General features: G+C 43.6%; 2 protein-coding genes across 2 annotated transcripts in view; both read left to right on the forward strand.

Moving 5' to 3' along the window:
- LOC109930964 (dynein axonemal heavy chain 8-like) overlaps positions 1-14,717 on the forward strand; it is a 2,199,840-nt gene that overhangs the window by 467,694 nt on the left and 1,717,429 nt on the right. The gene's annotated exons all lie outside the window — the stretch shown is intronic.
- Positions 1-14,717, forward strand: part of LOC109918465 (dynein axonemal heavy chain 8-like) — an 876,900-nt gene that overhangs the window by 246,012 nt on the left and 616,171 nt on the right. The window contains exon 13 of the mRNA XM_048596621.1: positions 2,290-2,409. Coding sequence (XP_048452578.1) covers positions 2,290-2,409 — 120 coding nt within the window. The remainder of the gene's footprint in view (positions 1-2,289; positions 2,410-14,717) is intronic.

The raw sequence follows: 14,717 nt of genomic DNA on the forward strand, positions 1-14,717 counted from the left end.
TATGATGCTGCTTGGCCTGCTGTGTTCATCCAGCCCTGCACCTTGTTGTCGCAGTATTCCAAATGTGGTCGAACCAAAGTCCTATACAACTGTAACATGACCTGCCAGCATGACCTGTGGAATTAACTTCCTGATGAAGTGGTGGATGCGGGGACAATTACAATGTTTAAAAGACATTTGGATGGATATATGAATAGGAAAGGTTTGGAGGGATATAGGCCAGGAGGAGGCAGGTGGGACTAGTTTAGTTTGGAATGATGTTCAGCATGGACTGGTTGGATCGAAGGGTCTATTTCTACACTGTATGACTCTATGACTCAATGATTTCCACAGGGGTCAGTGTTGGGACCACAATTTTTCATGTTGTAGATTAATGATCTGGACAAAGGAACAGAAGGTGTTGTCGCTAAGTTTGCAGATGGCACAAAGATAGGGAAAGGGACAGGCAGTGTTCAGAAAGCAGGGATGAAGCAAAATCATTTGGACAGATTAGGCGAATGGGCAAAGAAGTGGCAGATGGAATGAAATGTGGTAAAATGTGAGGTAATGCACTTTGGTAGGAAGAATAAATGAGGAAAGGCGTCAGAATACTTGCCTCAAGAAGCTTGACACAATCTCAGATACAGCAGCCAGCTTGATTCGTGCTTGATCCAGTAACTATTTGTGACTCCTCAGATACCAAAGCAGTTCAAGTCCAAATGTAGCAAGACTCAGACAACCCAGCTTGGGTTGACATTTGGCAAGTCACATTTGCACAAGGCAAATGCAAGGCGATGACAATTTGCAATATGAGCGGCACAATGGCTCAGTGATTAGTACTGCTGCCTCACAGTGCCAGGGACCCATGTTTGATTCTAGCCTGAGTGTTGGACTGTGTGGATTTTGCATGTTCTCCCCGTGTCTGTGTGGATTTCCTCTGGGTGCTTCTGTTTTTTCTCACAGTCCAAAGATGTGCTATTACGTGGATTGCCATGGTAAATGCAGGGTTATGGGAATAGGGTGGGATGCTCTTTGAAGGATCAGTGCAGACTTGATAGGCCAAATGGCCTCTTTCCACACTGTAAGGATTCTATCATCAATGAAAGAATATAATCTTCATGCCTTGACATTCAATGGCATTGCCACCGCTGAATCCTCCACTATCAACATCCTAGAGGTTACTATTAGTGAGGAACTAATCTGGACTAGCCATATAAATCCATTGGCTGCAAGAGCAAGTCAAAGACTCGGAATCCTGAAATGAGTTATCACACCTGACTCCCCAAAGCCTGTCCACCATCTACAAGGAGTGTGATGGAATACACCTCAATTGACTTGATGACTGCAACTTTAACTAAATTCATCCAGGGACAAGTCAGTTAGTATATTCAAGAAAGAGAAAGATAATTTTTTTGATTTTAAAGGCATCAAGGGCTATAGGGAGAAAACAGGAATATAGCATTGAGATACAGGATCAGCCATTATCATGTTAGATGGTAGAGCAGGCTCAATGAACTGAATGGTCCACTCCTCCTAGTCTATATCAATCAATATTTCTATCATGCAGCCTACTTGATTGACACCACATACTCAAAGTTTGCACCTCCAGCACTGATACTTAGTGGCAGCAGTGTGTACCATCTACAAGATGCATTGCAGAATTTTACCAAGGCTGTTTAGGCAGCATCTTCCAAACCCTCCATCTACAAAGACCTGAAATGTTAACTCTGTTTTTTCCGTCACAGATGCTGCCGGACCTACTGAGCTTTTCCAGCAACTTCTGTTTTTGTTCCTGTTTTTGCCAGTGATGCCTACATTCCTTTAGTACATTTAAGAAAGTGTCAGTGCTTTTTGCTATTTCCCTTGTCAAATCAGAACCATTCACACTATTTGTAAACATGATCTATCTAATCAAGGTTCTACAGACGTTTAGATCTCTGCTTGGAGTTCTTTTAAACTCCAAATGTGTCCAATCTATTTGATTATTCATATCGACTATTGCTTATGTGAAGAATCCAAAAAGGTTGACTAAGTACAACTACTTTTGCAATCCATGCTGATTGTATTATATTTTCAGGACTTAGATATTTTTCTGTTATAGCTTTGAGTAAGAACTGGCAGCATTAAGTTAATTTCTCCATAGTTTAAACTTGTTCTTTTAAAATGTAGAAGATCTGATAAAAAATCAAACAAATATGCTGACCTCCTTGCACTTAATCTTTACTGATACAATAGGCAAAACACATCCTTTTCTGTTGTGTGTTATCCAGTATTTCTTCTGCTTAATTTAGTTTCTAATTCTGATTCCAGCACTATCAAATTAATAAAGAGGACCCACCTCTTGCAAGAAACATGCCTCCGATAGCTGGAAAAATACTGTGGGTGAGACAGCTCTTCAAACGTATTCATGAGCCCATTGACTATTTCTATGTAAGTAATTTTATTGTGAAATTGTTAAATAACAGTTCAACTGTATAGATGTAAGAGCCAGGCATCAAATAATTTCTGAAACAGAATTAGGGTTTGTGCAAGTGTTCCAGGAAGGTTTTATTGCCTGAAAGCAGATGCTGCCATTGGAAACTTAGCCTTTCTGGAAAAGTGGAGCAGGCTAATTGTTATGATACTCTGTTTGTGAGTTCATACTTATACAATGACAGCCATAAGTTTTTGTTGATTAGCACCTCATTATAGTGACCAGGGATATATTTGGATTGTGGTAAATTTAAAAATGATTTGCAGCAAGAAAAACAAAAACTTCTGGAAAACAAACAATCACAGATAAGTGTATCTGTCAAGAAATAAATAATGTTTTGTGTCTAATATTACTTTTCTTTGGACTTGGAAGAATAACTCTGATTGAGATTTTGGAGTTAAATATGGTGTCAGGTATGTTAGTGATTGTCACTTCCTGCATGGCCTGGAGTGTATTTCCTCACAGGATCAACTGCTTTTCAGCTCATTACACATGCAAACGGATTGTTGCACAAGTTGAACAATAAGTCATATGGATCAGGCAGCCAGGAAGTTCTCACCCTACTGGGTGAGATTTTAAAGGCCATATGGACAGGCCTTCATTTACTACAGGTCAGCAGGAAGACTAGAGGTTATGCTAATCATCCCCATTCACCCTGGAGATGCCTCAGAGCACAAATACACTTCTCAAGGTTAATGAAACCTCGCTGGAGGGTATACTTTAGACCATCCAGGAAAGAAGAGATGTCCTCAACCAAGGGATGGTAACTTGAGGCTCTTCCACCAGACCTGTATGTCCAGGAGAAAGTTAAAAGGCAAATCAGTTCCAGTTGCTTGCACAGGAGTACTTGGATCCAGCAAGTAAAGGATAAACAATCTCTGAAAGTCTAAGTGGTACCATCTTTTCACTGTAAACTCACTTTCATAAGGGCATCATTCGTTCTAACTATGTCACTGCACAGATGTATCATAGAGCAATTGCCTGCAAGCCTCAGCGTCGATGGAAGATGTGCACTGACTGTCTGGCAGCTGACCTTTGCAGTCACTGTTCTGATATTTCCTGGAAACCGTGTCCATGATTAGTTGCTGTGGAGGGCCTAGGACCTGACATGGGCCATGAACTCTCATCAAGAGCTAATGCCATTACATTCAATCTTCTTTCTTTGTTTGCAGGATAAGATTGCTAACCACAGGATGGAGAGGCCTAAACCTGGCAGAGGGTGGGTGGATATAAATCACCAACTCAAATGAGGAGCAGGTTACAGATCTGGCCATTCCTCTACTAGTTGGGCAATAGGACTGCTATGAGAAGCCAGTGAGGACCATAGCGGTCTGTCCTTCTCAGATAGGCAGGCAGTGTCACATGGTAGTTTATATAAGGGATTGTGCATCTTCATCAACTAATTCACAGGAGCATAAGAACAAAATTAGGCCTTTCAGATTATCAAGCCTATCCTGCCATTCTAAAACATGGCTGATCATCTCAATGCCATTTTTTCACACTATCTCCATATCTCTTAATATCACAAATCTCCAGAAACATTTCAATTTCAACCTTGAACTTACTCAATGATGACCTTCCACAGTCCCCTGGAAAATTCCAAGGATTCACCACTCTCCAAATGAAGAAATTCCCCCTTATCTCTGTCTTAAACAACTGTTATTCTGGAACTATGTCCCACAATTCTAGATATGATCAACTAGTTGGAAACATCTATATCTACTCTGTCATGCCCTGGACAAACATTGTAAATTTCAATGAGATCACCTCTCATTCTTCAAATGTCTAAGGATCACAGACCCATTTTCATGAATACTTTTCATGAGATAATTCCGCCATCCAAAAAATTAATCTGGTGAATTTCCACTGAACTTCCTGTATGATATGTCTTTCTTAGATAAGGAGACCAAAACTCTAAACAGTATTCAAGGTGAAATCTCACAAGGCTCTGGAAAGGTGCAGTAATATACCTTTACTCCTGTATTCAGATCCCTTTTAAATGGATGCCAATATATCTTTTGCCTTCCTGAATGCTGGCTTTTATCTTTGCACCAACATATGAGAAATACCTGACCTTCAACCTATCCCATTTACCAGCATTTGACCCATAGCCTTGAATGTAATGACATACTAAGTACTCATCTAGGTACTTTTTAAAGGATGTGAAGCAATTTGTGCCTAACATCCTCCCAGGCTGTGCATTCCAGAGCGCCACCACCCTCCGGATAAAAATGTTTTTCTGTAATCCCCCCTAAAACTCCTGCCTCTCACTATGTCCCCTCGTGACTGTCTCTTCAACTAACTTCTTGTCCACTCTGTCCATGCCCCTCGTAATCTTGTACACCTCAATCAGATTGTCCCTTGATCTTCTCTTCTCCACTGAAAATAAGCGAAGCCCATCCAAGCTTTCCTTGTAGCTTAACTTTTCCATCCCAGGCAACATCCTGGTAAATCTCCTCTGCATCCCGTCCATTTCAATCACATCCTTCCTGTAATGTGGTGACCAGATCTGCATACAGTACCCTAGCTGTGGTCTTACCAAAGTTCTATGCAATTCCATCATGCCTTTGCTACTTTTGTAATCCATGCCTCAATTGATAGAGGCAAGAGTCTCATATGCCTTTTTCAACATGATCAGCCATGTTTTAGAATGGCAGGGTAGGCTTGATAGTCTGAAAGGCCTAATTTTGTTTCTATGTTCCCGTGAATTAGTTGATGCCCTTCCACCTTCAGAGATCTATGAACAAGCATGTCAAGGTCCCTTTTTCCCACAGAACATTCCTGTACCATGATTCCTTTAGATACCTGCATTTCCCAACCTCTCACCATTTAAAAATTATTCTTTCTTTCTGTATTTTTCTGTTAAAGTGAATAACATCAGACTTATTCACAGAAAATTCAATCTGCCATGAACTTCCCCTTTCTAAATCCTCTTGAAATGTCCTTGCATCCTCCTCATAAGTTGTATTCCTATCCAGTTTGGTATTATCAGCAAATTTAGAAATATTACAATTGATTCCCACATCCAAATCATTTATATAGATTGTGAACAGTTGTAAATCTAGCACTGATACTTGTGGTATCCCACTAGTAACAAGAAGGGGCAGAGATGGAAGTCAGTGGAATGGTATGCTTCTCCTGTCAGATGTGGGAGATTAGGGAGCAGTCCCTGGTGATTATGTCTGCAGAAAGTGTGTTTGGCTGTAGCTCCTCTCAGACTACATGGATCGGTTGGAGCGGCAGTTGGATGCACTGAGGAGCATACAGGGTGTGTGATGGATAGTAGGTTCAGGGAGGTGGTCACACCACAGGTTCAGTTGGGTAGATGAGTGACCACTAAGAGAGGCTGGCAGGTCTCCTGTGTCTATCCCTCTCTCAAACAAGCATACCATTTTGGCGAACAAAGTGTGGAGCTGGAGGAACACAGCAGGCTAGGTAGTATCAGAGGAACAGGAAAGCTGACGTTTCGGGTCGGGACCCTTCTTCTTCATTCCAGGGTCCTGACCCAAAGCGTCAGTTTTCCTGCTCCCCTGATGCTGCCTGGCCTGCTGTGTTCCTCCAGCTCCACACTGTGTTCTCTCTGACTCCGGCATCTGCAGTTCTTGTTATCTCATACTGTTTTGGATACTGTTTGGTGGGGGGAATAACCTCTCTGGTGACAATAACAGCAGAAGCCAGGTCTTTGGCACCACATCTGGCTCTGCTGTGAAGCAGGGTAATACAAAGTTCAAGAGAACAACTATGATGTGGGACTCTGTGATCAGGGTCACAGACAGGCATTTCAGTGGCCGCAAGTGAGATTCCAGGATGGTGTATTGCCTCCCTGTTGCCAGGGTTAAGAAAGTTGGAAGCAGTTGCAGTAAATTCTCAAAGGGGGGCATGAGCAGCCAGAGATTGTTGTGCACATTGGTACCAACGATAATGGTAGAAAAAGGGATGAGGGTCCTGCAGAGTGAATAATGGCAGTTAGGCAGGAGGTTAAAAAGTGTAAACTACTGGTGCCATGTGCAATTGATAGTAGGACTGGAAGGATAAAGCGGATGAAAGCACAGCTGAGGAGTTGTTGCAGTGGGCAGGGATCCAGATTTTTGGATGATTGAGGTCTCTTCTGGGGCAGAAGTGACCTGTACAAGATGGATGTGTTGCATCTGAACTGGAGGGAGACCAATATCCTAGTGGGATGATTTGCTAGAGCTATTTGTAAAGGTTTAGTCTGGCAGGGGTGTAGGTCCCTAAGCTGTGGTGAGACTGGCACAGACGTTAAAGAGACCAAGTTAAATAGACAACACAGGCAAGAGCATGGCAGAGAACGAAGGAAGACTGATGAATTAAAATGGATTTATTTCAATGCAGGAGGCCTAACAGGTAAGGCAGATGAACTCAGGGCATGGATAGGAACATGGGACTGGGATATCGTAGCAATTACAGAAATGTGGCTGAAGGAGTGACAAGACTGGTAACTCAATGTTCCGGGATATAGATACTACAGGAGGGATAGAAGGGGAGGTAAGAGAGGAAGGAGATTAGTGTTTTTGATTCAGAAAAACATCACAGCAGTAGTTGGAGAGGATACTCCTGGGAAATCATCCAGTGAAGCTATATGGGTTGTGCAGTGGTTGGAACGAGGTCAGCCAGGTGGACCTGATAGAATATGAGTTCCCTGATTGGGACTATTAACCCAGACCAATCAGGGAGTCCTGGCTGACAGATATAAACAGAAGTGTCAGGGGTTCTGCTCACATGACAGCTGGCTCTGAGCTAGCTGGGTCAGTGCCATGTACCATGCACGTGTAAATAAAGGGTGACTTGGTGATGGGCTTTCATGGAGTTATTTCACTGGCGACAATGGAAAAACATGCCCTAAAAGGTTTCGCTTTTAGTTGGAGTAAGCATTTCTGGCAGCATCATGCCACTATTTGGGAAGTTTGATTCGTTCTATCCTCATGTCGAAGACTGGGCGTATAGTATATACAAAGAATGCATTACTTTTTTTCTGGGCAAATGACATTTGGGCAGATGAAAAGCAATGAGTAATTCTCCTGACTGCTTGTGGAGCTGCAGCTTTGCCAGTTATTAGGAGCCTAGCTTTCCCTGAAGCACCAGATACTAAAACTTTTCAAGAATTGATGGATTTAGCTAAGGAATATTATGATCCCAAGGCTCCTCTAATTATGGGATGTTATCACTTTTACTCAGCAATTCAAGAACTAATGGAATCTATTGATATTTTTGACAAGTTTGAGATGACTGGCAGAGGCAAGTGATTTTGGTTTAACCCTAAGTGGGATGCTAAGAGACCATTTAGGATGGGATTAATGATGTAACCATGGAAAAGCACTTACTAGCTGAAGCACAATTGGACTTCAAGCAGGCAATACAAATGGCTTTGACAAGTGGAGCTGCGGCAAGTGGAGCTTATGTGTTACAGAGTATTCTAATGGCACTTGCCAGGCTGACTGAGCTTGGAGAAAACAAAAAATGCTGGAGATCACAGTGGGTCATGCAGCATCCATGGAGAGAGAGCAAACTAATATTTCAAGTGTAGATGACTTTTCATCAGAGCTGAAATGAAGTGTGGAGGGAGCAGCATTTATGTAATAGTTGGGAGGAGGGGTTGGAGCATTGATAGTTCAGATTAAGTGATCAGAATGTGAGAATGGCAGAATAATGGTGTGTCTAACTGCCAGATTGGAAAGAACAGATAGTCCCACTGGAGCTTTCATATAATATAAACCCTGTATTGTGAAAATAGGCCCAACAAGTCCACACTGATTCTCTAAGGGGCATCCCACCTGGACTCACCCCTACCCTTTCCCTGCAACTCTACAGTTCATATAGCCAGTCCACCCATTTACACACCTCTGGACACCATGGGCAATTTAGCATGGCCAATCCACCCAACCTGCACATCTTCAGACTGTGGGAGGAAACCAGAGCATCTAGAGGAAACCCGTGCAGACACAGGAGAACATGCAAACTCCACACAGTCACCCAATGCAGGAAGTGAACCTGGGTCCCTGGCGGTATAAGGCAGCAGAAACATAGAAACATAGAAATATAGAAGATAGGAGCAGGGGGAGGCCATTTGACCCTTCGAGCCTGCTCCACCATTCTTCATGATCATGGCTGATCATTCAACTCAATAGCCTAATCCTGCTTTCTCCCCATAACCTTAGATAATGGAATAGTTTAGGTTAGATGGGCTTCAGATTGGTTTTCACAGGTCGGCGCAACATTGAGGGCCGAAGGGCCTGTACTGCGCTGTAATGTTCTATGTTCTATGTTCTATGATCCCATTTTCCCCAAGTGCTATATCTGGCCACCTCTTGAATACAGTCAATGTTTTGGCATCAACTACTTCCTTTGTAATGAATTCCACAAGCTCACCACTCTGCGGGTGAAGAAATGACTCCTCATCTCAGTCCTAAATCGCCTACCCCAAATCCTCATACTGTGACCCCGGTTCTGGACACACCCACCATCGGGAAAATCCTTTGTGTTTCTACCCTGTCCAGTGCTGCTGGAATTTTATAAGTCTTTATGAGATCCCCCCTCATTCGTCTGACCCAACCTCGTCAAACTCTCCTCATACGTTAGATCCACCATCCCCGAAATCAGCCTGGTAAACCTTCTCTGCACTCCCTCAAGAGCATCTTTCCTCAGAAAAGGACACCAAAATTGCACACAATACTCCAGGTATGGTCTCACCAAGGCCCTGTACAACTGTAACAACACATCCCTGCTCCTGTACTTGAAACCTCTCACAATGAAGGCCAACATACCATTTGCTTTCTTTACGACCTACTGTACCTGCATGCTTACCTTCAGCAACTGGTGCACAAGGACCCCCAGGTCCCACTGCACACTCCCCTCTCCCAATTTACAGCCATTCAGGTAGTAATCTGCCTTTTTGTTTTTGCTTCTGAAGTGAATAAACTCACATTTTTCCAAATTATACTGCATCTGCCATTGATTTGCCCACTCACCCAACTTGTCCAGATCATGCTGAAGGATCTCTGCATCCACGTCACAGTTGACCCTCCCACCCAACTTGGTATCATCTGCAAACTTGGTGATGTTACATTTTGTTCCCTCATCCAAATCATTAATATATATTGTGAAGAGCTGGGGTCCCAGTACCGATCCCTGTGCACCCCACTAGTTACTGCCTGCCAATTTGAAAAGGACCCATTAATTCCTACATTTCTGATGAAGGGTCCAGGCCCGAAACATCAGCCTCTCTGCTCCTATGATGCTGCTTGGCCTGCTGTGTTCATCCAGCCCTGCACCTTGTTGTCTCTCATTAATTCCTACTGTTTGTTTCTGCTCTGCCAACCAGTTTCCTGTCCATCTCAATACATTTCCCCCAATCCCATGCACTTTAATCTCGCACATTAATCCACGCTGACTCTGTCTGATCCTGCCACTGCTTTCTAAATGCTCCGCAATAAAATCTTTGACAATGGATTCAAATATTTTCCCCACTACCAATGTTATGCTCACCGGTCTAAAATTCCCTGTTTTCTCTCTATGTCCTTTTTTGAATATTGGAGTGACATTCACCACCCTCCAATCTGCAGGGACTCTTCCAGAGTCTATAGAATCCTGCAAGATGACCACCAATGCATCCACTATTTCTAGAGCTACTTCCTTAAGTACTCTGGGATGTATATTGTTAGGCCCTGGGGATTTATCGGGCTTCAATCCCAACAATTTTTCCAGCACCATTTCTCGACTAATATTGATTTCCCTCAGATCTTCTCTCTCACTAATTCTTGCATCTTCCAACAATTCTGATGTCCTCTTTTTAAGACAGAACCAAAGTATGTATTCAGTTCCTCAGCCATTTCTTTGTCCCCTATTATACATTCTCCCATTTCTGTCTGTAGGGGACCTACATTTATCTTTACCAATCCCTTTCTCTTTGCGTATCTATAGAAACCCTTAGTGTCAGTCTTTATGTTCCCTGCAAGCTTACTTTCCTACTCTATTTTCCCCTTCTTAATAAATCCCTTGGTCCTTCTTTACTGAATTCAAAACTGCTCCCAAATCCTCGGATTTATTATTTTTCTTGACCAATCTATATGCTTCTTCTTTGGATCTGATACTATCCCTTATTTCCTTTGTAAGCCATAGATTGGCCTTCTTACCCATTTTGTGAGAGACAGGAATAAGCAGTTGTTGCAGATCCCCCCTGCATTCCTTGAATGTTTGCCATTGCCTATCCACTGTCATCCCTTTAAGCAACTCTCCCCAATCTATCAAGGCCAACTCACGCCTCATCTCCTCGTAGTTTCCTTCATTAAGGTTCAGCACCCCAGTCTCCAAATCTTTAACCTCACTCTCCATCTTCATAAAACATTCTATCATGTTTTGGTCGCTCTTCTCCAAGGGGTCTCACCCTGCTAGATTGGCAATGATTCCCTTCTCATTACACAGCACCCAGTCTAAGATGGCCTGCTCTCTAGTTGGTTCCTCCACGTATTGGGCAAGAAAACCATCCCATATATGCTCCAGGAATTCTTCCTCTATGGCATTGTGGCTAACTTGATTTGCCCAAACAATGTGCAGATGAAAATCACCTATGATCACCAATATTCCCTGATCACATGCATCTCTAAGTTCCTACTTAATGCCAGTGTTAACCACTGAGCCACCGTGCTGCTTGGGGAACACCATTTGAGCGAAGGCGGTTGTATTGTCTCACTCAGGAAATATGCTGAACAGAGAGACTTTAGATCAGCCCACAGCAAAACCCCAAAACAAAGCCAAGCCATTAGCAAACAGTTAAAATTTTCTTGCGGATCCGGATTGGCAGGCCATTGTATTTGCTGCTAGTATGCAGACTTGAGACAGCAAAAGAGTCCCACTAGAACTGAATTCAATAAGAGAACTGATAAGCCGGTATCCAGGAGAGTGCACACCTGGGAAGACCACCTACAGCTGGTTTGGAATGGTTAAATTGCTTAGCAACATCCAAATCAGAACCAATCAAAATAAACATCTAGTTAAATGATGACCCAGTTCTAATGGAGGACAATACCAGCGCAGCTGTATCAGTGATTGCTGAACCAGCCTTTACCAAAGTTCACTCTGGATCCCAACCCTTAAGTTTACTTAATACCTCAGCCAGGCTGAGAACCTATACCAGGGAACAACTTTGGTTCCAGTTTTTTATGCGAAGCAGCTGGTTCTCATAGAATCCCTACAGTGTGGAAACAGGCCCTTTAGCCCAACAAGTCCACACTGACCCACAGAGCATCCCACCCAGACCCATCCCCCTATAATCCATCTAATCTACATATCCCTGAACACTGTGGGCAATTTAGCATGGCCAATCTGTCTAGCTTATACATCTTTGGACTGTGGGAGGAAACTGGAGGAAACCCACGCAGAGAATGTGTAAACTCCACACAGATGGTCGCCTGAGGGTGGAATCGAACTCGGGTCCCTGGTGCTGTGAGGCAGCAGTGCTAACCACTGAGCCACCATGCCGCCCCTTCTGTTACCACTGATTGTAGTAAAAGGCTCGGGCCCAAGCTTGAAATTAGTTGAGAAAGATTCAACTTGATTGGCTCAACATTTTTTGATTAGAAAATGACTGCCTGAGTGAAGTCGTAATCAAAAACCTGGCAGCTTTTCAGGAGCATCTAGGCACTACCAAGGCCGCTTGTATTTTGACCAAGGAATAATTCCACGATTCTGCATGGCCTACCCAGAACCATTTGCCTTATTTGCAAAAGCAGAGGCAGAAATCCGGAGGCTGGAAAGCAAAATAATCATCAAACCAGTACAGTTTGCAGAATGGTAAGCACTGGTCGAAACAATTGTGAAGCCAGATATGTCCATTTGCCTACAGCTTCATTTAATACCAAACTGTCCCAGTTCCTGTTTGATTGTAGGACCACCCCTCACACAGCTACAGGAGCAGCTGCAGCAGAGTTGCTGATGGGGAGAAAACTCCACACTAGGTTAAATCCGATCCTCCTGCACCTGGGTGGGGGGAGGGTGAAATGGCATCAGGAACGCCAATGTCAGACACTGGACTCTGTGAAGCAAAAGAGGCAGTTTACTTCAGGGGATGAAGTCTGGTGTCAAAACCATGGGAATGGCCCTGCAGAGGAAAGAGTGATGGTCAATGCCAGTTCAGGTCCCGTGATGTACAAAGTTCAGGTAGGAGAGGTCGTCCTGAACAATCATGTGAAATACATGAAAGTTGCTGACTCACAAACGGGGCAGGAACAAAACATACCCAGCCCCTCAGAACAACCGGCACAGCTGTGAGAACCTATGGATTCTCCTCCTCTGCCTAGCATCGAGAAACCTCTGTGGACGAGATGGACATGGCAGATGCTGCAGTCTCGATGTCATTACCACCTGAAGAAAAGGATGAATTTCAGCCGAAATGCTCCAGGCAAAAGAGGCTGGCTAATGTCTGGTACACACCACCAGTATTCAGAGTCAGAGGAACCTGACCTGATGTGCAAATACCCCAGAAGAAGCTACAGGAAAAATAACAGGGCTTGTTCCCAAGACTTAAATGGGGAGGGATGTAATTATCGAAATGAGGTCAGCCGTGGACCTTATAGAAAATGAGTTCCCTGATTGGTGCTGTTAAACTGGTCCAATCAGGGATCTCTGGCTGACAGATATAAGCAGAAGTGTCGGGGTTCTGTTCACGCGCGGTCCTGGCTATGAGTTAGCTGGGTCAGTGTCATGTACTATGCACATGTAACTTAGTTATGGGATACCGACTTTCATGGAGTTATTTCAGCTGGAACTGAGAAATTAGAAGGGAGTGATCACTTTGATGGGATTATACTATAGACAACCCCAATAGCCAATGGGAAATTGAGGTGCAAATATGTAGGGAGATTGCACATAGCTGTAAGAATAATAGGGTTGTAATAGTAAGGAATTTTAACTTTCCATACATAAACTGGGACTGCCACAGTGTTAAGGGCTTGGATGGGGAGGAATTTATTAAATGTGCTCAAGAAAACTTTCTCAATTAAAATGTAGATGGTCCTACTCGAGAAGGGACAAATATTAACTTTTCTTGGGAAATAAGGCAGGGCAAGGGACTAAGGTATTAGTGGGGAGCACTTTAGCACCAGTGACTATAACTCCATGATTTTTAAAATAGTTATGGAAAAGGATAGGCTTGGTCTGGAAGTTAAAGTTCTAAATTGGGGCAAGGCCAATTTTGATGGTATTAGAGAGGAACTTCCAAAAATTGGTAGGTGGAAGCTGTTTGCAGGAATATCTGGCAAGTTGAAGGCTTTTGAAAGCAAAATGAGAACAGCATGTTCCTGCTAGTGTGAAGGGCAAGGCTGGTAGGACTAGGGAGTACTGGACGACAAGAGAACTTGAGCTCCGGACAAGAAAAAGAAGAGGCATATGTCAGGTATGCACAATTAGGATTTAGTGAATCCCTTGAGTATAAAAGGTGTAGGAGTACACTTAACAGAGTTATTTCAGGGTGTGAAAACGATTTACTGAGACTCGAGGGTTTGAGCAATAAGAAGAGGTTGGATAGGCTGGGACTTTTTTCCTGGAGTGTATGAGGCTGATGGGTGATCTAATAGAGGTTTATAAAATCACGAGGGGCAGAGATAAGGTAAATGGCCAAGGTTTTTACCCCAAGGTAGGCGAGCTTAAAACTAGAGGGCATATTTTAAGTTGAAAGGGGAAAGATTCAAGAGGGAGCTGAGAGGCATGGGTGAGGCATTTTTGGATCAAGCTACCAGGGAACGTGGTAGTGGTGGGTACAATTACAACCTCTAAAACATATTTGCACAGGTACATGGATAGGAAAGGTTTACAGGAAAAGGGCCAAATGCAGGCAGTTCTGTTTAGGAAAGCTGGTTGGCATGGATGAGTCGGCCAAAGGGTCTGTTTCTGTACTGTATGAATCCATGTCTCTATGACTTTAACCTGTCATCCTGAGATTTTTTTTGAATCAGAGATAGTAGGAACTGCAGATGCTGGAGAATCCGAGACAACAAGGTGCAGGGCTGGATGAACACAGCAGGCCAAGCAGCATCATAGGAGCAGAGAGGCTGACGTTTCGGGCCTAGACCCTTCATCAGAAAAGGGGGAGGGGAAGGGGGTTTTGAAATAAATAGGGAGAGAGTGGGAGGCGGATAGAAGAGGGATAGAGGAGAGGATAGGTGGAGAGGAAACAAACAGGTCGAAGAGGCGGGGATGGGGCCAGGAAAGGTGAGTGTAGGTAGGGAGTTAGGAAGGGGATAGGTCAGTCCAG

Source organism: Rhincodon typus, chromosome 5 (assembly GCF_021869965.1).
Source record: "Rhincodon typus isolate 14 chromosome 5, sRhiTyp1.1, whole genome shotgun sequence".
In the NCBI taxonomy this organism is placed as follows: Eukaryota; Metazoa; Chordata; class Chondrichthyes; order Orectolobiformes; family Rhincodontidae; genus Rhincodon; species Rhincodon typus.